At 46.5% G+C, this 24,924-nt stretch overlaps 1 protein-coding gene across 6 annotated transcripts in view; it reads left to right on the plus strand.

Moving 5' to 3' along the window:
- Positions 1-560: 560 nt before the first annotated feature.
- The window catches only part of GPS2 (G protein pathway suppressor 2), a 69,143-nt gene continuing 44,779 nt past the window's right edge, over positions 561-24,924 (plus strand). For 2 of the 6 annotated variants that reach the window (XM_085639508.1, XM_085639506.1), the window contains exons 1-5: positions 611-949; positions 5,755-5,888; positions 6,598-6,707; positions 6,968-7,080; positions 7,358-7,437. In XM_085639508.1, the coding sequence (XP_085495634.1) occupies positions 5,795-5,888; positions 6,598-6,707; positions 6,968-7,080; positions 7,358-7,437 (397 nt within the window). In that variant the 5' untranslated portion in view covers positions 611-949; positions 5,755-5,794. Of the gene's footprint in view, positions 950-5,754; positions 5,889-6,597; positions 6,708-6,967; positions 7,081-7,357; positions 7,438-24,924 lie in introns of all 6 variants that reach the window. The other 4 variants (XM_085639503.1, XM_085639504.1, XM_085639507.1 and 1 more) reach the window with 4 other exon arrangements.

The following is a 24,924-nucleotide window of genomic DNA, read 5'->3' on the forward strand; positions in this document are numbered from 1 at the left end:
AAAACGTCACACATTTGGAAGTACAACGAAACCATGTAAACGTCACACATAAAGGGGCAGGAAAACTCGGATGCGCGACCCCAGAAATGTAGAGGAGTGACAATGAAACACCTCAAAATATTTGAGGACTAGCCTAACTTCAGCTCTCTAATATTTGGGGAAAGAGTTTGTGTGTATTGCCCATACTCTGAAAAAGTGGGGAGGTTACAAATATGTAGATGTCCGCATGCGAACATTTTAAATTAAGAAAGACTCGGGAGGTTCTGAAATTTAAATCTGGGGTGTGTGGATTTTCCCTATTAATTTCCATTGAAGCAGAGGCAATTTCAGCCGAGAAACAGACATAAGGAGCCAATTGTTTGGCTTCAGATAATCGGGGATCTCCCGCATGGATCGGGTTTCGTGGCACGTACGTGTCCGTGCACGGGAAGATGGGGACACCGGCGGATGGTACACTACGGGACCGCAGGGTAGAGAGGGGGAAACATTGGTGGAACCTGAACAACCCATAAAATCAGCGTGCGCGTCACTGACATACAAACAACACCACGAGCGCTCTCGGCGGCGGAAGTCTACGATAGGCGCACAGGAAGCGTCGCGCTCGTGACGTAGGGTACAAGCCGGGTGGCTGTCATCGGTGAATGTGCGCAGCAATAAACAGTGCTGAATCCCGGGATCCTGCAGCTACCTTTGACCCAGGCACGGGTTCACCGAGAGGGGCGGCCGCCAGTGGACGGAGGACGGGGCGGGCAGCGCGAGGTACGAGCCGCAGCGCTGTCAGTGAAGCTGTCCTGACCGGGCGCTTCAGTTCCATCCATTCCGCTTCCCCACCGAGCCGGGTTCCAGGCCGGTCCGCGCAGCCGCGGGCGGGACACTGGCTGAGCAGCGCACCCTCTGCAGCAGTGAGGACTCCTGAGTGTAGTCCGGTGGCCGTACGTGTGACAGCTCGGTATGTTATGCGTGACACTGTAGTGTGACAGTTCAACGTTGGCTGTGTGCAACATGCGCTCAAACTACAGAACTATATGTCCATATAGAATAGTGCATCAATAGAATAGATATGTATTTAATGCAAAATGTAGCCCTCCCATCATCCCATTCAAGTGGCTAGCATTGTAGCAAGTCTCCTAGAAATATGCTTTGATGCTGAGAAGGAACACGTACAGCCATGAACGTGTATTGCAACTTATCCAACAGCTCTCCTCACCCTTAAAGCAGTTCGAAACCTTGCCATGAAACTGTTCAAACTAGCGATAAAGTTAAATCCCCTTTTTATCTTTTGACTGAGCATAGCTACAAGCTGACCCCATGTCATGTGTCCCACCAATAAGTGCCAACATCCCCACCCAGCAGTGTATTGCATTGTGGGACGTGTAGTTTCACTTCTCATCAATATGGCGATTCACTTCTACACTTGCAGGTGAAACTTACAACATTAGTTTGGCTTGTGTAATAGCCAAAGTTAGACGGAAGGGAACGTGAAAGTAAGAACACCGCTGAGATCAATAATAACACAGGTGAGCGTGCTTCAGATCACCTGCATGGACGAAGAGCACTATTTATTTAACATTTGTATAATGTTGCATGCCAACGGATTGAAATGCAGCATTGCAACCTAATATCGTGCAGTACCACAGGCTAAAATCTACACTACGGTAAGTCTGTGGCGTCTTAAATCTCAATTGACACCTATACTATCAGTGAAACTAACACTCTTGGACAGACACAGGAATTTATTTATCAAAGACGGCTTCCATTTGATCAATACTCTTCTTTCTTATTGAGATGTCAGTTCGGTATTCTGTGCTAGGAAGCGGAAAGTATTGAAGGGGTTGCAGAGCGATATTTGGATATTTGCTGGGTGTTTGGTTCAACCAGGATTGTGGGGCTAGATCTGTGTTGGGTGTTTAAGTGTTGGAAGGAAGCTGAGTGCGGTGCTGGTCTGAGCTAGTATGCTTTTGGAAATCTCTACGTTGAGCTAGCGATCAGTGGAAGAAAAAACAGCACGAAACTGCTACTCACTGTGGAGTGTTGCTGTCACTGCAGTCAGTGGGGTGCAGCACCACATGAGAGGCAGCACGCCTAGCTCTAGTGGGGGTCACTGCTCCAGAAGCCTTGCTTGTTTATTTCCTGTCAAGGGAATAGCCAGCAACTTAAAACAAGCATTGGCATAGCCAATAGGTCTCGCCTTTGGGACCTTATAAGTGTTTAGCCATGCAACAGTTGCATAACTAAATACTTATAAGGTCCCAAAAGCGAGACATATTGGCTAAGCAAAGCGGCCGCGAAAGTGATTGTGATCACAATCAAACATCAAAGCGGCCGCGAAAGTGAAAGTAATCGCGGTAAAGCGTGGCGCGCGCCCCCGCGCACATGCACTGTAGCTCTAGGCTGGCCTGGTAGCACTTTTTGGAGCCCTCTCAATAAGTCTCGCCAGACAGGCGCATGTGCTGGGTCAGGCGAGACCTAAATACCACCCACTTTGGTCCATACCTTGAATGCCATTTGGCAAGTGAAGCGAGTAAGCCGTACCAACTCTAGATGAGGTCCCTTATTAACGCCTTCTCTTCATCTTTAAGCCTTTCCTGTATACAACCGTCTAGCCATCTTGTCATACATTCATTCAACCTTTCACCATTTCGTCGATCCATCCTTTCATTATTCCTTTTCTATCATCTTGCTGCTCAGACTTCCAAACATTCATACATCTTGTTACTGATCCATTCATACAACCGTTTTCTTCATCGATCCACTAATCACCCTTCATTTATCATTACAGCAATCCATCCTTCCACACCTCCATCCAGGCGACCATTCACACATTCATCCAGACTTTTATTATTCCAGCCACTTTCTTTCTCTCACTCATGCAAATATAGTTTTATCCCTACATCCATCAGTCCTTTTACCCTTGCATTCATCTGTTGCCCTTCATCTTCGTCAGTTTCTTCCTTCTTTTCATGAGGTTCATTTCACTCTAGTCCCTGATATCTCAAAATTCCCAATATCCGCTGGCAACTACAGGACTCAACAGATCAATACAAAGTGGAGAATGAGGGGACGGTTTACTCTGCTGTAGTTTTGTGGGAGGCATTCAAAACCGTTATTAGGGGCCAAGGTATCTCATTGGTTGTAGGCCATAAAAAAAGACAAGCATTGACATAGCTAATAGGTCTCGCCTTTGGGACCTTATAAATGTTTAGCCATGCAACAGTTGATGTTGTTGCACCAAGGATATTGTGCTGCATAACTAAATACTTATAAGGCCCCAAAAGCGAGACCTATTGGCTATGCCAATGCTTGTTATAGTTTTACTGCAGTGGCTGCAAAATAATCGTTACTACAACCCACTACTCAATCAAACACTGTTGGATCACTACAGGCGAACTGACAGACATTCCGAGACGCCTCGACGCACGCGGCGTGCCGTCAGTTTAGCGTCATTAGTAGGGCCTTACCGTGCAATGCACTCTCCGCTGACTGCATACCTCTCTATTTATGAACCCATTGGTTGTTTACTTGTCTTTCTGTATGTAGTTTATTGTGTCTAAAATCCCACTGTGTGGAAAGGATTATGTGAGCGATGTGTATTGCTAATGATGGGGACGGTAGAGGTGAGAATAACGCCATAATAATGGCAATTAAAATATTATTTTTATTATTGTTACTTCTATCACTGCACTACTAATAATATTTAACTAGTTTAACAGTTATGATAATAAACTATACTAATACTAAAACTAATAATTAAAAATAGGCGACAATTTTTATAATGATAATCATATGAATACTAACGTGCAGCAGCTGAACCTGAATATGCCCAGCTGACATCCATGTATAGGCTACTGTTTTAGGGGAAAGGTACATCATTCAAGGAGTGGGGCACATAGTTTGGCAAGGGAATCTGGACTGCATGTTATGAAGAGCCATAGAGAGCTTAGGCGATATGCAGCATGTTTAATATTTATAATATTGAGCCAGTACTGCGCACGGTGCCCCAGCGGCTTCTCCCAGGAATATAGGCAAGTGTAGCAAGTCAATTCCTTCCACAAGCCTTCGTCTCCAATTGCGTCTTGTCCACAGCTTATTAGCATGTAGACATTGACAGCCGGCAAGAAAGTGAAAGCAACCGCCAGCAGTCAAATGTAAACAAGCGTTCGCGGCCATGCTAATTGAAAACAGATGGCTCCTGTGCACCACTGCTCTCTCCCGCAAAGTGGATGCTGCCACAAGCACAAGTGTTTGAAAAGTGCAGACCGATTCCAAAAGGTCCTCTCCTAGGGCAGCGCTTGCGCGCTGCGCTAGGCTCCACCTAAGAAACAATCTAAGTTGGAAGGGCTGGAATGGGAGATCCTAGATTTGGAGGCAACTTCTGATCGCACTGAGCACTCTTGCTGCCCCTGCTAAAATTGTGTGTGACCGATTAACCAGCAGATGTGACAAGTCCCTTGCACCATCAAAATCTTGTCCACTCTCTAGAGCTGAATGTCCCTACCTCTCCCGCCCACACTACAGGAGGTCAGATGTTGATGTCAATGGCTCTTTTTCTGACTTTCCTCAGCCGCATTGACCCTTCATGCTATTAACCTTACCGATGAGTCAGCTGCTGAAGCACCATTATCAAATGCTTTTGTTAATCAATAGATATAAATGTAGGTGCTCAATTTTTCTTATGAGCCTGCCTCAACTGGTTTTGCCGCACTGGTATGCTGGCTCTTCACCCTTCCAAAATTCTCACCACCTGCTGCCTGCATGTACAGTGCTCAAAGTTGAAGTGCAGAAAATGAGTGAAGCGAACAAGCCTTCCTTTCTCAAAGTAGAATTCAGGTGGGTTTGTCCTTTCAAGAACATGTTTTGAAAAATAGATGCATTTGGCCTTTTTACACCATTATTTTAATTGATATTTGTTGCAAAATGAGAGACTACATCCTGCAACAATGTACATATTTTGAATTACCATGCTATCATGGGCAGGAGGAGACTGCAATCAAATAACAAAATAAACACAACAGTGCCATCTAAAAACATGTCACTGAATGTAGTCGGTGCTTTAAGTGGGATTAAAAAAAGTTAAGGGCCTCTCTAAAAGGGCCATGCCCAAATATTCATAACTATGAATCTTTCATAAAAGGCAAGGCCGATGTGACTAAGGACATGGATTTAACATACTTGAATTCTGAAAATATAAGATTGCAAATTAGACATTACTGAAGACTGTGGAAGGGATAGTGGTCTTTGGAGTGTCTGTCACTTCTATTCCCACCCCCCCACACATCACTCTCCTCTTCAATCCCCCCCCCCCCCCCACCCTTTGTCTGTGTTGTCTTTACTATACCTAGCAGTGTTTTGGACAGTCCGCTAAGCTGCAGCTGTCTTGGGAGGGCTCCATTTAGCTGTGTTTTTGGGCAGTCTGGCAGCAGTCTTGCAGCTCTCTTGGGGGCAGTTAGGCATATTTGTTGGTTGCTTCACTTGGCAAGCAGCCAAGGGACAGTTTTGATGATCTGGCAGCATGTAATCAAGAGTGTTGAGACAGTTGAGGGAATCTGTTTGGGTGCCTTTTTTTACTAGTTTGTTGTTGGTCATCGAGTTAGTTTGGTAATGTTGTGTTTTTGTTTTCTTAAGTCGTGTGAGTTCACTTCGGAACTGGGAGTTAGGATGGGTTAGTCCAGTCCTTTGCTGTGAGTTGACAATCACGGGATTTTAAATACTCTTTATGCCAGGGTCTCTCACAAGTCTCTTCCTCTCTGTTAACAGTTTTGCCATCAAGAGTTAGAACTGACTGTAGCCTATCAAGATGCCTGCATTGTTGGAAAGGCCAAAGCTGTCCAATGCTATGGCCCGGGCACTCCACCGCCACATCATGATGGAGAGGGAGCGGAAACGCCAAGGTATGTTGATGGAGTAATGGAACAAACACCGGTAATGTTATCCAGGAGGTGCTTGTATGTATGTGAGCATGGAGAGAGAGAGTATGCAGTGGTGTTGGTGTGGTAGGGGGTGCTCACACTACTATATATGGCTACAGCATTATCTGTGGTGGTTCTATGAGCACACCAGGGCATGTCTGAGATTGAAGAGCTGCTAGATTAAATCTGATGTACAGTGCCCTGGAGGGTCTCTCACAGTTTGCATGCATCATCAGCGCATTGATATCTGCTGGTCCCCTGCCACTTCAAGAGTGAAGACAGTCAAGCACAGTTCTCTCTGGCCCCTCAATATGAAACTGGTGCACAGTCTCCCTTTTGGTTCTCAGTCCCCTTCCATGCTGCACTCCCCAGTTAAATTTTCCAATAACATCAGTAGGGCATCTATCCCCATCACGGAGTTCTCTGCCATTGTCTCTTAATACCCTACACCTTTTCCTAATGAGGATTCTTCGTGCTGAGTTTATACCCTCTGTCTTTCTGAAGCCTCCATAGGAGCCATCCGGTGAGGCTCTTCCTTACCATTCCTAGTTGACCACCTTCCCTGCTGTTGTCTCGGAGTCTTTTCAAGTCATGTCTCATTAAAACCTCTTGTTCTTCGTTGGGGAAACTTTCTCTGTTACCATCTTCTGATTTTAATATGTCCCTCTGACTGCCACCTCTTTCTTCTCAGAGGAGGAAGAGGTGGATAAGATGATGGAACAGAAAATGCGAGAGGAGCAGGAACGCCGACGCAAAAAGGAGCTGGAGGAGCGAATGTCACTGGAGGAAACAAAGGAGCAGGTAAAACCTACTGCACGCATGTTGTGGATATGGGGATACTTTACGACGAAGGCCACAAACTTCACTGTTTACCTACTTTCATTCCACTCGGGGCACACACCCTGTATTTGTATTCCTCTTCTTACACCTGCCACAGCCCCTCCTTCCCAAAAAAGACATTAAATCCTCACAGTCCAGTTTCTTTCGCATTCCCTGAGTGTGTTCAGTCACTTTTATCACACTGTGCAGTCTGCATCTGACTGTCCCCCTCTCTTTCACAGGTCCAAAAGCTGCAGCTGAAGCTCACTGCTCTGCAGGAGGAGAAGCATCAACTGTTCTTGCAGCTTAAGAAGGTTCTCCACGAGGAGGAGAAGCGACGGCGCAAGGAGCAGAAGTGAGAGATGAAGAACTGCTGAAGAGCAGAATAGGAACGATTTCATAGAGGAACTGAATAGATTGGGAGAATAAGCGTGCTTGTGTGTGCACATGTTTGTGCTTGTTTATGTATGTCTGTTGATGCTCTTTCCTAACTATGCATAAGCAAGGCAGTTGTTGGCGTGCAGCATTTTGTTATTTGAACTCCCAGGCTCCCTGTGTTCACTTGATACTTTCTTGTGCTCAGTCTGGCTCCCTAATCTTGGGTTTAACCATTAACTGTCTTCCTTTTTCAGTGACATGTCCACATTGACATCAGCTGCGTATCAGCAGAGCATGGCAGTGCACACAGGAACTCATCTTATTAATATGCAGGGTAAGTAGAAAATTACAGCTGAGCATTTAGTTAAAGTATGAAGAAAAATGTACATCCTTTTACTGCTGATGTGGTTGTACAGGACTCAGTATCTATATTTTTCTGTAGAACACCATTTTTAAGCCAACTAATCTCCTCTTTTTGTTGGTGTCTGCTTGGAGGGGAAATATTTTTAAGTAAAAATGTCATTCCTTACCATTTACCTGTCCTCTATTTAAATATCTTTTTATCTTGTGCCTTATCATATGTGGAGTGGTTTTAACAAATCTAGGACCATTGGCTCTTATCAGAGAAGTGAGGAATGCTGTTGAGTAAACATAGTTTGGTAAACAATTGCCTAAGGTAAAAACTGAGTCTTAACTAAATGATGTTGAATGATGACAACAATTAACATCCTCTCGTCTTTCACAGCTAAAATGTAGAAAATGGATTTACATTTAGAGGAAATGGCTTGAGTCAAAATGTCTGTATACCACAGTTATTTAGGAGCTGCATAAATCTATTGGACCAAACGATATTCAACTTCATGGGCTACCAGAGAAAGCAGAGAGATGTCTTATGGATGCTTTACAGTACTGTTTACCTGTATAAATTGCCATGGAAATGAGATTTCCTCTTACTCTATTCACCAGACTTTGGGGGGGGGGGGGGCCTTTATGATGTCAGTGGAACTGACACCGGCATCCCGTTGGTGTCCGTCCCACCGACATCTCTAACCGTGGTCAGACCGCCGCATTACGGTGCGGTCTGTTGGACCGCATTGGCCTAGCGACCGACCAACCGCTTCCGATGGGCTCAAGGACACCCTCGGGCGGGCAGTCCGATCGCATTCCCCATAATGGAGGATGTGCCTTCTCAGGCACAGCTGTGGAGTTTGCGATCCGCCAGCAATTTCACGTCCGTTCTTCCGACAGGAACAGGCTGGCAGAAAGGCTTTTTTGGGGCCCCTAGCAGGGCCCTTGTCCCCAGTGGCCCTCCACAATGGCCCCGGGGGGGGAGACCTGTGGTGCCCCCTAAACATCCCCAATCGTGTGGCAGGCACTGCATGATGCAGGGATGTTTCCAAACGTGCCTTTTGGCATTTGGGTTTGTGCTGCGGCCCTTTTGCAGCACAAGCCTCAAAGCAAAGAGGCATGTTTCTGACCGCCTCCACGGTGGTTAGATCTTAATTTGGCAAGTGGGACCTCTGACTTCCTGTCGGCCAGTCCCGTTCCAGCAACGATGGCGGTCGGATGCTCGTCTGATCACCATCGTAATCAGCCCCAGAGTAGCTTAAACACTCCATGGCTTTGACCCGTGGGCATTGAAAAAGGCAGCTACGATCAATTATTAGGAGACATTGAAAAGGTAATCTGGGTGGTTATTTTAGTGGGAATGTAAAGGGAAATATGTGCTAGTTATGGACAGGTTTTTTGTTTTTTTCTTTGTGCCAGAACCCTTACCCATCATAGGTAAGCACTTTCCTCCCTAAAATGCAGAGTTCGAGTTTGTGGTGTATTGTCTTCAAGTATTTAACCGGATATTACAAGGGAAATGTTCAGATTTGGTTACTTGTGTTTTGGCCCACTGTCACTAATGACTCAATGTGTAGAGAACCGGAACCTTGCTTACCAGAGGAGCCACGGGCTAGGCAATCTTTTATTTGACATATCGTTTCTTTAGCATTTTGTGCAACCTCTTCCATACTTGCAGTGCTTTCCCTGTCACCCTCTGCTTCCCCAGATCCCCTCGATTCCCAAGCCTGCAGTATTTCAGCCCAGGGTTCTGCGAGGGGCTTGCACCGTTTCGTTATCTTGTCCTCTCTTGTCAGTTCTCTTTCCTCGGCCCTGACCCATATTGAGACCTCTGCCTCCCAGACTGATACACTGGGACCACTCGCTGCTCGACATCTGCTCGCTATTTGCCTTTTGGCCAGTATCGATGCTAAATCCACGAACCTGTGGCCAATCCTTCGGGCTTTGGCCCTAGGGAAAAGCCCAAGCAGACAGACCTCGGGGACACACCTCAACGTTCGTGCCAACACTCCATTGAGGGTCTCGATTATCTTCCTCCAGCAAACCCTGTAGGTCCGAACAGTTTCACATCATATGCATCCAGTTCGCCACATCTGGGCCACTTGCCGTCTGTCGTCCCATATATAACATTTAGCCCGTGTGGTGTGAGATATGTCATGTGAAGAATATTAAATTGTATTAATTTAAAGTTGAGTTCCTGGATTTTTTTTTTTTAATGCTCTCTAGGGATTTCTTCCATTCCACGTCAATCAAAGCTCTGCCGACCAGCTTCCCCCCCCCCCCCCCCCCCCCCCCCCATTTCTCCTGCAGGTGTGTGAATGATGTTTTCGTTGTGTCCATTATTTCCCTGTACAACCATTCAACCAGGTGTCTGGCGGTAACCAACGTTACCATTGCCTGAAGCAAGGGGTGTGTGTCAGGTTCCCGAGTGTCTCTGCCACAGAGCGCCGTCATAGCCCCTCTAACTACATGGTAAGTCAAGAATTGGCCTAATTTGTGATACTCTAAGAATTCAGAGAGGGGCAAGAGCTCTCAGTCTTGGTTGGAGTCTCAGACTGTAGTCACCCCAGCCTCCTCCCATTCTTTCAGTTGGCCATGTATGAGGGGGGCCTCCATCCGCCCCCCCACCCTCCTCAAATTAGGCTTGTCAAGGGCAGGTCCGGGGCGTATAAGGTGAGCTCCGTTCCTATATTCACTGAACCTGATGTAATTCAGAGATCTCCTTTATTGCTTACCTGCCAGATGAACACGCATAGCCTGTCCAATCCAGACTGTTGATTTTAAGATTGTTCACACTAACTTTCTTTACATGCTCCCTGTCTAATAATAGACCTATCTTATGGGTGAAACCATCCACCAACTGACAATACCTTATGGTTTGCGAGTGGGCAAGTTGATATTGATTTGTTTGTAAAGCGCGCGAATGCCAAGGGCGTCTTGGCACTGATATCTATTACACTGAAAGAGAGCAACCCGAGCAAAGTTGCTGCTGTGATTCAGAATGCCAGCGCCAGCATCCAAAACTTACTAGAACTGCAGCTGATGCAGTGCGCATGCTCTGAAAACTCCCGCTCTCACGCACTGACTGTTTCGGTATGGTGGTAGCCATTGGCCGGGCACTGACTCCCGACGACATCACTTGTAATGCCGCCGTTGCAGGTGAAAATTCAATAGTGTTACAATAGCAGCAGTTATTGTGCGAGAAACTGGGCCAGCCCCTAAGCCTGCCGGGACCAGCGCGCGCCTCTGGTCACCACGCACTACCTAAATTCTGTCAATAAAGGTATACTAGCGCTTCCGCTTTGACAGCTCAGTGTAGGAAGCTGGCTCTGTATATACTATACCAAAGTGAGGTATAGTGTGCACAGACTCCAGCGGAACCCCAAAGGTAGGCAGGTGTAAAGTTAGATAGCGCCTCACTTTCCACTTGTGGTAGTGTGGTGGAGCAAAAAGGCCGTATCAGAGGACAGTGTTAAGCATTTGTTGTACACACTCAGTCAGCAAATTAATTCACACACTCAAAGACTGAACTTCAGACCAATTGTTTTTGTATGAAAATATTCTTATAGTTATTTTATTTTCTAGAACCGATTAAGCCTGGCACAGGTCAACAATAAATACTTTACAGTAGTAATGCAATTGAAATACAGTTTGAATGATTATTGTATATGCACTCTGGTTTGATTTACAGTATGGATGCAGAGAAATGCAATACTTTGTAAATGCAGTACATAGACTTGAATCGTCTTTTTAGTAAAATAGCAGGTAAGTAACTTCTCAGATTACTAGTCTTAGAGTAGTATACCTACATACTACTCTGGGACATTTCCTGAAAACGGGTAAGTAAAATCGTTTTTGTTAGGTTATGCAATTTTAAAGAATTTCTTTAGTTTCTCAAACTCTACACTTAGAAACTTTTCACAGAAAACCAGTCAATGTTATCCTATGAAGGAAAATAGTGTTATCGGTTTTGAGGTAAGTATTTGGTAGTGGGAGTTGAGGTTCTGGGGGTAGACTCAGGAGTCCCCCAGGGTCAAGGATGCACTCTAGTTACACCCTCAGCGACACTAGGGCGGCCGGGTGCAGAGTGCTGAGGCCCAATGTTATCCAATGGGGGATAGGGGGCCTCCGGTTGAGCGCTGCTGGCAAGCAGGCCACTTGGTTGTGGGAGCAAAGCTCCTGGACTTTAGCTCAGCGCAAATGGGGAAACAAAGTAGCACAAAAGGTGCACCATCAGCGGCACTAGGGTGGCCGGGTGCAGGGTGCGTTTTCGACGTCGGGCGCCCTGTTTTCAATGGGGAACCGCCGGTTTGCAAAGGCACTGCAGGCTTGGCAACAAAGGTCTTCTGGGTGTGACCACCACTTCGAAAGGTAAGGTGGGAAGTTAGAGGTTGGTTAGGCACCGTCGGTTTGGCCACCCAAGGCTGTGGGGTGTTGGGTGCAGGGGTGCCTTTTGGGGTCGGATCTTCTTACCAGCTCCTGGTCGCGGTTGGGGGTTTCTTCTGGATTTAGGCTTCAGGCGTCGGCTGGAGGCTTGAGGCAGGTCAGGAGTCGCCGGTTCTCGGGTCAGGAACGCCAGCCAGGGTGACCTCCTCTTGGCGTTTGCCCATCTGAGCTCGGCCCGTGGACGGCAGGTGCAGAGTTGGGCGGATTTGCGGTGTCCGGCTGGAGCCAAAGGTTGCAGATGAACAAATCCGGTGTTCACAGGAGACAGTCTTTGTTCTTGAAGGTAGGCAGGTCCTCTGGGGCTTTTGAGGTTGCTGGCTGCAGGACACACCGGGATGTTGCAGGAGCAGGTTCGAGGGGGAGACAGGTAGGTAGGGCTGAGGCCAAGTCAGTGGGCGTCTTTCTCTTGTTAGTTGCTGCACTGCTGTTCGGTCCTTCTTCTTCTTGTAGTTTCTTCTTGCCTGAGGAAGCAAGGTTCAGGGTTGCCCCTAAATACTATACTTGGGAGCGTTGCAGGTAGGTAAAAGGCAGGGACCAATTGGTCCCTTTCCTGGGGTGTGTACACCCCCTATTATGTCATCCTCCAGTGGGAGGGGGGCATGAGCCTGTCCCTGGTTGGCTGAGTCCCCCATCTGCAAGATGGCGGGGACTGGGAGTTGTGCTTCACTTCACCTCCCCCACCTAAGGGGTGAAGTTGGCAGGTGGGCACACCTCTCTTTCTCACTTGTTTTTCCCGCCGGTTCTCCTGCCCAAAGTGGGGGTCAGAACCAGTGGGGACCAGTTGCTGAAAGCAGCAAGTGGCCTGGGGAAGCTCACAAAGGCGGCACGCCTTTAAAACTCCCCATTCGTGAACCCTGCCCATCCTGGGGGAGGAGGCTTGGCACCTCGTCCCAGGATGTGCATTGTTTCAGGCCCCAGACAGCATCAAGCTCTCGACCTAGGGGTCCAGAAACATGTCTGGTGGTGGCAGCCGAAAGCAGCCACTCTGCCTGGACACTAGTGGTGGGTTAGTTTTCAGGGGGCGTCTCTAAGATGCCCTCTGTGTGCATTTTTCATTAAATTCCACACTGGCATCAGTGTGGGTTTAATGTGTTGAGAAGTTTGATTCCAAACTTCAGTTTTCAGTGCAGTGATTATGGTGCTTTGGAGTTCGTAATGACAAACTCCCAGCACCATATACTCTTAATGGCAGCACTGCACTTACAGTGCCCAGGAATGGACTTGGGCACTGTAGGGGTACAGGGCTCATGCGCCTGTACCCTCACCACTGGTATAGTGTGCCCAGCTAGAGGGGTGACTGATCCATACCAGGGCAGTGGGTAGTAGGCATGGCACACAGATGTATGCCATGTCGACTCTTCACTTTGTTCTGCATCAAAACACGCAGCCTGCTAAGGCAGAGTATGAGTGCAAGGGTTCAGGACCTCCAAAGGTGGCACAATAAGTGCTGCAGCCCTTAGACGCCTTCTCTAGTCACAGTGCCCTGGGTACCAATTACCAGGGGCTGACCTGTGGCCAGAGATGCCAATTGGGTTTAGGCTTCAATGCAGTTTTAGGGAAAGAACATATGCCCTGGGTACCTGATTAGCAGGAGCCCAGGGCACACTCAGTCAAAGCACATCAGCAATTCAGCAAAATGTGGGGGCAACCATGCAGAAAGAGGGCATTTTCTCACACTCAGGAGGTGCTATAATGCATGACATCACATTTCAGTGCGGTGATGCGGACCACCACACTGAAATGCTTTAGTCTAACCGAACACCCGATGCATGGGAGCTGTCAGGGCTTGCTAAATATTACTACCAGAAAGACCAATAACCAATCACAACGAACAAGAGAAGGTGAGGTTTATGAGAGGGCTTACAGCTGTTCACATTGGGCAAGAGAATAACCAGGTTTTAAGATGTTTTCTGAAACTAAATAGGTTAGACTGGCCTCTGAGGTGTTCAGGTCGGTTATTCCAAAGTTGTGCTGTGGTGTAGATAAAGCTTCTACCACCCCAGTTCTTTCTTCTGATTTTACAGACATTAACTGTCCTGGAATTGGTCGTGTGCAAAGTCCTTTTAGGGCTATACAAAGATTTTTTTTCTGCAAGTTTGAAGAAAGAATATTTTCTCGGGTATGCTGGGCCTTCCCCATACAGGGTTTTATGTGCCAGATATAAGGCCCTGAACCGGACTCTTTTCTTCAGTTGAGTTCATTTGAGTCTATATATTGACATCCTTGCTTTCACTGGCCCATAAGTTAAAAAGACATCAGGGTTTTGCAACCCACAGTGCCTTTTGTAATGCGTAATAATTAATTCTTGAGGGGTTATAAATAATTGATAGGCAAAGAACAAGCACATTAGCTGGTAACGTTCAATACACACGACGACATGGTTTGAGATCTGTTTCTTTATTCTGAGTATCCCTTTAATGTTAAGACTTCTACAATATATAATATCTACCCCCCAGGTGTTCTATCCTCTAAAGACTTACTTAAAAGAATTAAATTAATCCATTTCAATTGGTCTTGACGTCATCTTTAAAAAGCACCACCTCTGTTTTTGTTTTTCCTGCCATCACTGGATCTTTATTCCTGGGGCAGGGACAGATCTTATGACATTTTATAGCCATGAATATGGATAGGTCACATTAGTGTCCAGAAATGGAACAGGGACAGGTATCCTGTATTGAGAATTTTGTTTTTTTTACTGTCATTCATGTGGGTTGGAAATGGAAACCTGGTTGCTCACATTGGAATGTACGTTTGTTGGTATTCAAAAACGGCTAATGTTGTTACGTGAACTCTGTGCACTTCTGCACTCTGGCCTCCTCTAAATTGGCATAAGTGGTGCAGTGAGTGTGGGGAAGTGCTCTAAATAACCCCATTCAAATGAAATCGGCACACAAGTGCATAGGCTTTCACAGGCCTAGTATTCACCACGGTTCCAATTAGGGCAACATCTATGTTGATGAAAGCAGTGTTGCAGCCATGCTTAAATAGAATTGTCTCGCTTATGGTTTTACCCTTTAGTCCTTTAATATAAATTAAAAATCCTCAGGAATTGGCGTTTCTGGGCCAATTCCCACGTTGTTTCCTGTGAAATCTCAGTTTGAAACCTACACAACTTCTAATTCTGATCGGTTCTTAAGCTGCTGATACCAGACCCATTGGAATTAACATGTTCCTCATAATGAGGGCCTTGGTGTCTTCCACAGTTATCTCTGCATTATCTTCCAGTTTTTCCCCTATAGTTGCAGGACAGATTCTTGGATTTGGCTCCCTGTTTAACTCTTCTGAACATATTCTATCATTGTTGCCTTTCAAAATCTCTGGAAGATCATCGCCTGTTTGTTGCCCACAAGTTCCGCTTCTCTTGACTCCTGTCCTTCCTTGCGCTTACCCTGAATCAAGTTTGGCTAAAAATACGTACTCCCTAACCATCCAAGTTTAGTGATAGATAATGGGGTTTAGGTGAAACTTTACCTCTTGATCCTGTTCTTGTCCATTGAATGTTGTGGTTGTGATGATAGCTTTTGGGGTGCTTTTCTGGAGGTTCTGCTGAACAGGCTATCCTTCCTGGGTTTTGTTGCAGCTGGAAGTGGTTGTTGCAGATTCTATCTAGCAGGATTGCTTCATTTCAACTTGGTAACGTTACAGATTTAGTTAAGCCTTCGATAGAAGGGGGCTGTGCTGAGTTGCTGACAATTATTTGGGTTACTGGAACATTTTGAAATAGCATCTCGCTTTGTAATGACACTGGCTGTTTCTCATCCAGCATTTCGATATGTAACACAAATCCTACTAATAGAATCCGAATCATCAGGTAATTTGTGTGTATGTGTGTGTGTGTGTATATATATATATATATATATATATATATATATATATATTTTTTTTTAATGCATTTCTTTAAAAATGAATGAAACAACTTTACAGTCAAGCGCATCACATATTAGAGGTTCAGCATAATAAAAAGCAAGATACAAAAGCCCCTATCTCCTAATTAAGCTAAAAGCAAGGACAATAGTAGCATATAAGCAAGTCGTATAAAATCCCACACCATACCAATCCATTCTAGTAAAAATGAAGGACCTCATTTGGGGATATCAATTACCACCATCTTGAGGCAAAGTTATATAAAAAAAAAAAAGGGGGGGGGGGGTGCTGTCAGATAGAAAATCATGCTGAATCACACAGCATATTGACAATTAAAAAAAACAATACAGTCTATATAAGCAATAAGATAATAAAAGGACTAGCAGCATGAACATCTGGTAACCTTTTCCATAATATTATTTCAGGGGCACAGTTCTATAACATCAAGAGTTATTAGGGGTTGAAATTCAGGCCAGCGCTTTAAATATGCTGCACCAACTCCAATGCAGGTATTCGGATTCTGCTGCCTAGAACTAAATTGCCTACATATCAGAATAATCCAGGATTTTCTAGGGTACATGTTTGAGGGACAGAAAAAAATAATTTTCTTATGGTTTTTGGAGACCTCTTGCTTCATATATTGGGGTCTCGAGTATCCAGCATCTCTATGACTTGCTTCCACACCTGAATTGTGGAAGGTGTTTGGTTCCTCCAATTTTGAACAATGTTTCTCATAATCTCAGAAATATCTTGTCTGCCTGTGTGAAGCCCGCATCTTCTACTATATTATTAAAGTCGAGTCTTGGGGTGCAATTTAACGGTCTCTGCTTGCTCTCCTCAAAAGTACAAAATATCCCCTACCAGAGTGGTTCCAGGATTGGACATGCCCACACCGTGTGTAAGAAATTCCCTATTGCGTTGGAGCACTGTAGGCATTCTGGTCCGGTTATTTGAATACTTCAAAGACTTGCTGTGGTAAGGTAGTTTTGGTTAAAATAATTGAATTGTAAAAGGAGCAGCCTGTTTGATTGCCGCTTGTGGGGCCATAAGTGCAGACAACTACTCTTCATCCTCCATTAGGCCTAGATCTGTTTCCCATGTCTCCCTAAGTTTATTAAAGCTAGCGGGAGATTGATGACCAGCGTGTTTTAGTTTGGGGGTTGGGGAGCAGAGCTTTCCTTTGAGGGAAAGAGGGGACATCACAAACTTTGCCTTTGTGGGGCTGTGTTCTGGAATCTCGTTTAGACTTGTTAGTTATGGTATAAGAACATGTATAAATTACAGATATTTAGAAAACTGTGTATTTAGTAGCCCACATTCCTCCTCAATTTGTAAAGGGTCTCGCCATACCATCTCTGGTCACGTCTCGTAAGCTACTAATTACAAAGATTTACATCCACCGAATCCCCGTAAGGCTTGCACTTCCGACTGGATTGTACCCACCCATAATAGTTTGTTCTGTTCTCCCGGCCCAAACGTCTGTATACAGAATTCTATATGTTACTTACCTCTTTAGTTGCAGGAAGGGTCTCTGATGAGAGTTTCCCGCCATATAAGTAGTGCAGTGTTTTTTAAAATTTTCTTTTATTACCCAAGATTCACGTACGTAGGTGTGGTCAGTCAAATGACCCACTTTCAAAGCAACGGATCAAATCATTTGTAACCAGTAAACGGGCAGCCTAGTAGTTGGATTTAGGATCTATCATGCTGTGACCGCCATTGTAAGTTGATTTCTAATAATTTTACAAAGGATGGTCGGGTGACTTCTATTCCAAAAAAATAATAATCGTGTTGAGATTATAGCTTGAAAGTATCCTAAGGTAGGGCATTTGGGTAGCTTTGTAAAGTATACATGATCTCAGGAATGGTGATAATTTTTATTAGCACCGCTCTCCTTATCGTCGAGGTAGGATAGGCAATCCATGATTGTCTGTCCCTCCGAATGCTGTCCAATAGAGGGATTATGTTCTTAATGCGGGCTGTATTTTCTCCCCCCACTGGGTTTTCTCCCAAGTGTTTAATTAATTGGGTAGTAACCTGAATACCTCTTCCCAGCACACATGCCCACCAGACAACCCCCTCCCCTGTGATAGTGGGTACAGGACAGCTTTAGTCCAGTTTACTTTGGCTCTAGAGTGGAGGCCTTAGCTGTCATGCAGTTCACCCACTGCTGGTCCCGAGTTCCCTGGCTGACTTGAGTTTTAAATGAGCAATATCTTATCTTCCAGGTCTTCTGACCATCTAGTCTCTTTACTTCTCTTGTGATTGAATTTCCCTGGCCACGTGGTCAATTGCAATAGCAAATAGGATGGGGGACAGGGGACATCCCAGTCTTTGAGCCAGTATCTTAGCTCGTATTTCTTCCCCCATGTTTATTAGCGATATTGGCCGATATGAACCTGGGCCATTCGGGAGGCGTTATGGTTTGATAATGTTCACTATGTGTGTGTCCCCTAGCTTCGGCGGAATGTATTTTGTTCCTTAGCTCATTCAGACACATTCAGGAGTGTGCATAGTGGTATTGCTAGACATTCGAAGAATGCTGTTGGTAAGCAGCTAGAGCCGGCGACTTGACCGTTGACAGCTGGCCTATGGCGCCTGAGATTTTCTCCATGCTTATTGTCTTACCAATGAGCTTCTTGCCTGTTTTGGAGAGACTGGGCATAGCGATCAAGTGGTAGTAGTCTGTTTTTTTTTTTTAAACCTATTTTATTGCGTCAAATACAATGCAGAGCTCTGTAATCCAGAGCCTATCTGCTACAGTGTAAAGTACAAAAAATTTGCATTGGCATTTAAAATATGCATTTTTCAACAAACAACCATTCTACATAACCAGTATAAACCTCCCCCGCCCCCCATTGCACGGTCTCTGTACTGAATCTCCAGCATCGCCTCTACACCCACCGCATCAATAAGAGTTTCCGCTTAACCACTGGTCCCTTACACCTCCGTCCTGCACACTCATCCCAAAACTAGCATCTCCAGAAGAAATGGGCTCCAGGTAGAGGCCTCGATAGTCCGCCCATCGCTTCCAGATCTTAGAATGCTTTTGCGGGCACCCCTGTGCTTTAAAAATAGGAACCTCCAATACCATGTTAAAATCAAGACCATTTTTCCATGCTGACAATGAAGCCTGGACCTCTGCCTTCCACTTACGTGCAATGTCTTGTTTAGCTACTGTAAATCCCAATAGCATTAGGTGGCGTTTATAAATAATTCCCCCCACACTCTCCATGATATGTAAAAGCGCTAATTTAGGTGAGAAGGGGAGCTCCCACCCCAACACCTCTGCAAGACAGGCCAAAACCCCCCACCAGAACTTTGCAATTGCTGTACACTGCCAGACCGTGTGAAATAAGGTGCCCTCCTCCTGACCACATCGTAGTCAAGTTGGAGATGCCACCAAGCCTGCCCTCCACAACCTGACCCTAGTATAATATACCCGGTGTAGGTAATTAAATTGGATTAGGCGGAGCAGCATTGCGATCGCCGCCTCCCAAGGGGAGGCCAGCGCCTCCGTCCAATCATCTCCATCCAATGGGCAAGGTCCTCCTCCCACGCCTCCCTAAGTTTATCTAGTGTGGTGGGACAATTCGTTACTAGAGACTGATACATTTTGGAGATTTTATGGTCCTGTAGGTCTCCCATAAACAGTTTGGCTTCAATGGACCTAAAATCCAGGAGGAACTCTAGTCCCGTAACACTGGGGAGGAGGGCATGCCGAAACTGAAGATATTTTTTAAATTGGGTCTTTGGCATCTGATATTCTTGCTGGAGATCCTGAAAAGACTTCAGAACTGTGCCCCTCCTCACATCTCCTAGAGTAGAAATCCCTATATTGTCCCAATCCCGGAAGCCCACCAGAGCAGCTAATTGAGGCAATCTCCCATTATACCAGAGGGGAGTCTATTTCGTCAATCTACCCCATCCTCCACAGAGCCTATTTCCACACTTGGAATACCACTCTGGTGGCCGACGGCAGGGTATTGCGTTCAGAAGCCGAGTATAAGATAGTATGTAGAGTGGTAGTTCCCATGCATCTTCGTTCCACCGCATACGCAGGGTCCGTCCTGTCCCCATACCACCAGTCATTCAATATCAGTAGGTGCGAGGCCATATAGTATGATTGGACAACCAAGGTGGCCAACCCACCACAGTATGTGGACTGGAAACATGTCCGCAACGCCACTCGGGGTGTCTTTCCTATCGACACTCCTGAGGCGGAAGCCGGGAGAGAGACACTCTATTTTTAAACTTTGTAAATTGTATACTTATGTTTTTACCTGTATGATTGTAGCTTCTGGGCACTCGATTCCCACTTGGCTAATCCTGCACAGCGGATGCTAGCGCTGCCGCGGCCTGGGATCTTACTCACTGCCGCCATTCTTCGAACAGCCCACAGGCCACGCCCCCTGACGCGAGGCCACGCCCCTTCCCCCGCATCCTATAAGAATGTGTATATCTCGGACGCGCAGCGGGCGCGCCTAAGGCAAGCCCGTCTGCGCCCGTCCGCGCCCTGATGGGCCCCAGGGCACGCCATGCTACAGGACGGATCATCTACTCCCGTGAAGAGCTGCTGGCCACTAACAACGGCCAGGGCCACCTGTGTGAGTCATCATGCTATCGAGCCCAGAGACTGGGGCTTCTAGTCAACCGCCCTACCATTCTTGATAACGCCACTTCAATTCCTGTTACTCGTACAACGCCCGTTTCCTGTCTCCATTCCATGTCTATAGCTTATCTAAACACCCGCTCCATGGTGAAACATAACCTGGACCTCTTTCTTCTACTAGGCGAGGATAATCTCGACATTCTCTTACTTACTGAGACTTGGCTCACCCAAGACTCTGCTCCAGATATCATAGCAGCGTTGCCGCCTAACTACCGCATCATTCACGCTGATCGTGGACCCGGCAAACCTGGCGGGGGAGTGGCAGCAATCTTCCGCCACGACCTGAACGTCACCGCCTTGACCTGCCTGAATCTCTCAGACACTGAAAACTTGGTTCTAAAAATTGATACTTCCTATATTACTATGGCATGCGTCCTTCTTTACAGACCCCCCTAACAACATGCCGTCCTTCCCTTTAGCGCTTAGCGAACAAATTGCCAACCTAGCCATTGATCATGCAAGGATCCTTTTGGTGGGGGACTTTAACTACTGGTTCAACGATCCTCTGGAAGGTCCTCAGTCGCGTGAACTCACTGAGCTCCTTACAAATCTAAACTTTGAACAACATGTACAATTACCTACCCACTGTAAAGGCCACATTCTGGACCAGGTCTGGACCAACTCTCTTTTAGTTACGACCCCGGCCACCTTTCCGTGTCTATGGTCGGATCATCTTCTTATCAAATTTAACCTTATCCATTCCCCTAGAAAGTCCACTGTCACAGCTATGGGTGGAAGAGCTAGGAACTGGAATTCCCTAGACAGGTCGGAATTCTTACAAACTCTTGCTACTTCCATTCCCTCCCACAACTCTGATATCAATATAGCAGAAAACAATCTTTCTTTCTGGCTGCAATCAGCCAGCGATGCTCATGCTCCATACAAGACGATCAAACTGGCCCGACGCGCCGATGCCCAAAAATGGTTCTCTCCTGACTTAAAAGCAAAAAAATTGGCCCTTCGTCAACTCGAGCGACGTTGGCGTCGCAACTATGCCCCTGACGCTAAAACTCGATACATCTCTGCCAGGAAGGACTACATGAAATCTATTTTAGTAACTAAAACTGCTTACTTTTCCTCCCGTATAACCAACTCAAACAATAAGTCCAAGGACATCTTTTCTATTAATGAATTAACCAACCTTGACAACGTCCGGCCCAGTTTGCCCCCGACCCAGGTTCTCTGTAATTCACTTAACGTTTTTTTTACAGAGAAAATTATGGCCATCAAAGCCAGTATTCCTCAAACCTCAAGTCCTCTCCTCCTTTTTGTTCCAAGCCCCAACACTATCGATTCATTTAGCAGTTTCCCCCCCATTACCCCAGAATTATTCCAGGAATTACTGGTAAGAGTAAAATCTGGCGCCCCATCTGACAGATGCCCTCCTTGTATCCTGAAAGACTGCTTAGCAGCTATTCCGGCCCCCGCCTGTACCCTTCTAAACTCTTTGGCCACTGGATTAGTTCCTCTTGCATTTAAAGAAGCGACTGTAATACCTCTCCTGAAGAAACCAGGTGCAGATCCGACCTGCAATGCAAATTATCGCTCAATTTCCCTTCTTCCCTTTCTTGCTAAGGCGTTGGAGGCTCATGTCGCCAACTGCTTGTCCAACTTCATAGAGACATCTAACTGCCTTGATCCACATCAGGCGGGCTTTCGCCCAGCCCATTCAACTGAGGCGGTGGTAGTGGCAGTAATGGACACCCTTAGGGACTGCGCAGACAATCTCATTCCACAGGCTCTAGTGCTCCTGGATTTGTCAGCCGCATTCGACAAGGTCGATCATACCATCTTGATCGACCGTGTCTCTCAGGCTGGCATCCGGGGCACGGCAGCCGGTTGGCTGAGGTCCTTTCTAGTAAATCGTTCCCAGGCAGTCCACCTGGGTAACCTAGCGGGCAATAAGCAGGCCATTACATGCGGTGTACCCCAGGGTTCGTCCCTGTCACCCCACCTGTTTAACCTCTATATTTCCCCTTTAATCCAAGCTCCTAGAGATAAACAGGTAACGGTGCTGAACTACGCGGACGACCTACAGCTCCTATTCACAATTGACAACTCAGATACGTCCATCTCCTTCTTTCAATCAACAATGAGGTTCATCCAAGCTTGGATGAACCAAAATCATCTGAAATTGAACCCAGGAAAAACCGAGCTGGTACTGACTGGGGACAGCGCTAAATACTGGGGCCCACAGTATTGGCCAACAGAAATGGGTCAAGCTCCGATCCCTTCATCTTCGGCAAAGACGCTTGGTTTCACCCTAAACAGTGACCTCTCTCTAAAAACGCAAGTAGGCCAGGTGATATCCAAGTGCCACTTTCAAATGAGAAAAATCCGGAAGGTTCGCCGCCTTTTGACCCACGAAGCCCTGATACAGGTGGTGATCGCAACCGTGATTTCCCATATAGACTACGCTAACTCGATATATCTGGGCCTCCCCCAGTTCCTTCTGAAACGACCTCAGATGGTGCAGAATCAGGCAGCAAAACTGATTTTGAACCAGCCTAGATGACATTCTGCCACCCCTCTTTTGAAATATCTTCACTGGCTCCCGGTCGCCCAACGCTGTACCTTCAAAGTCAGTTGTATGATCTTTAAAGCGCTCCACTGTAAAAGCCCTACCTTCATCACTAAACTCATTATAAAATATGCCCCGTCCCGTAGCCTTCGCTCAGCCCAACAATGCCTTTTACAAACCCCATCCTTTAAACGTAAACGCTCGGGTGGCTGCAGATTTGGCACTTTGGCACCCCGTCTGTGGAATGCCCTTCCCCTTGAGATCCGGCTATGCCCCAACCTCATATCATTCAGGAAATCCCTAAAGACCTGGCTTTATCATCAAGCCTACTACTAACTCCGCTGGCTTCCAACTCTGACTGTTCCCTGTCTCTACAGCGCCAGCAAACCAACCGGTGTCAGTGCGCTATACAAATCATTGTTAACATAACATAACATAACATTTCCTGCCCACAAAAACTGACCCAAGGCCGAGTTGACTTGGCGAAACCACGAAGGGAGGATGGGGGAAGGGATAATTCTGCAATTGATAGAGCAGCCGCGGTAGCAAGACCATCTTGAAGATGGCCGATCGACCAGGGATGGAAAGGGGCATATTAGCCCAGGCTCTCAGCTCTTCGCACACCCATGCCCACACCGGCACAATGTTACGATCCCAGGACACACTTGATAAGTCTGATAGGAAGACACCCAGGTACTTTACTCCCACTGTGGTAATCTGCACCACCGAAGCCCAAGTACCCAGTTCTATATGTTTCCCCAGAATCCACAGAGTGGATTTACAGGGATTCATAAACAAACCTGAAGATTCCCCAAAGATTTGCATGATACGAAGCAGCCTTAGCCCTGTTCTTTTAATGCCCGTCAAGAAGAATAGGACATAATTGGTATATAATGCGATACGGTCTGACAGTCCCCGGGCCCACTCAAAACCTGCCACCTGCACATCCATCTGGACCCAAGCTGCCAAGGGCTCCATTGCTAAGGCAAACAGAAATGGTGACAATGTGTAACCCTGCTGGACACCCCATCCAATAGAGCAAGTGAAGGAGGCAGACCCTGCGATACAGATCTAGGCTGTGAGGTCTGTATATAACAATTTCAAATAGGACAAGAAGCGTGGACCCATATTCAGGTGATCTAGAAGGGCGAATAAATACGTCCAGCTAAGGGAATCCATATCTGCCAACAGCAGTGCTGCTGGCACATCCAGCCCCCGAATAGTGGCAATGGCAATGTGTGCTCGACGAATGTTGTGCTGCGTCGCTCTCTGAGGCATGAAGCCGGCCTGGTCTGGATGGACCAAGGAAGTGATATGGGATTGGAGGCGGTTTGCCAGAGCTTTAGCCAAGATTTTAGCCTCTATATTCAGTAATGAGATAGGGCGATATGAAGCATGCTGGTCTGGGGGTCGACCCCGGTGTATGAAACACGACCACCGCAGCATGCCCCCAGTCCCGCGGGAGGCTTCCGCATCAAGTGGTAGTCTTCTAGTAGTTCAAGTGGGTATGTAGTGTGTTGACTATAATTCATGATTTTGCTGTCTGATCTGGTGTGGCATACAATCTGTGATATCGTTTGTGTCTGGGACTCAGTTCCCTACATGTTAGCCAAAGCCAATGAATGAGTTTGCCTAATTTGCCCCCTTGGTTATATAATCAGCTTTCGGAACCTAACCATGTCTTGCATGCCGTATTCTATCGCGTCTGCTTGTGTTGTGTTTTTGTTTTATTGAGCCTGTTTAGATTATCCTCAGCGGCTGTGAATCTAAAGTCTAAATTTCTCTGATTCAAGGACTTCTTACTGCAGGTTGTCAAGAAGGCATCGTTTTTAGGTCTCGCCTGACCCAGCGCATGTGCTGGTCTGGCGAGATATTTAGTAGGTGGGTTTAGAAAGTGCTGCCCACATTTTTGTGCTGGCGACAATCTACAGTGCACGATGGCGTGCACGAGCACAGCTGCTCCCCGCATT

Source organism: Triturus cristatus, chromosome 12 (assembly GCF_964204655.1).
Source record: "Triturus cristatus chromosome 12, aTriCri1.1, whole genome shotgun sequence".
Lineage (NCBI taxonomy): Eukaryota > Metazoa > Chordata > Amphibia > Caudata > Salamandridae > Triturus > Triturus cristatus.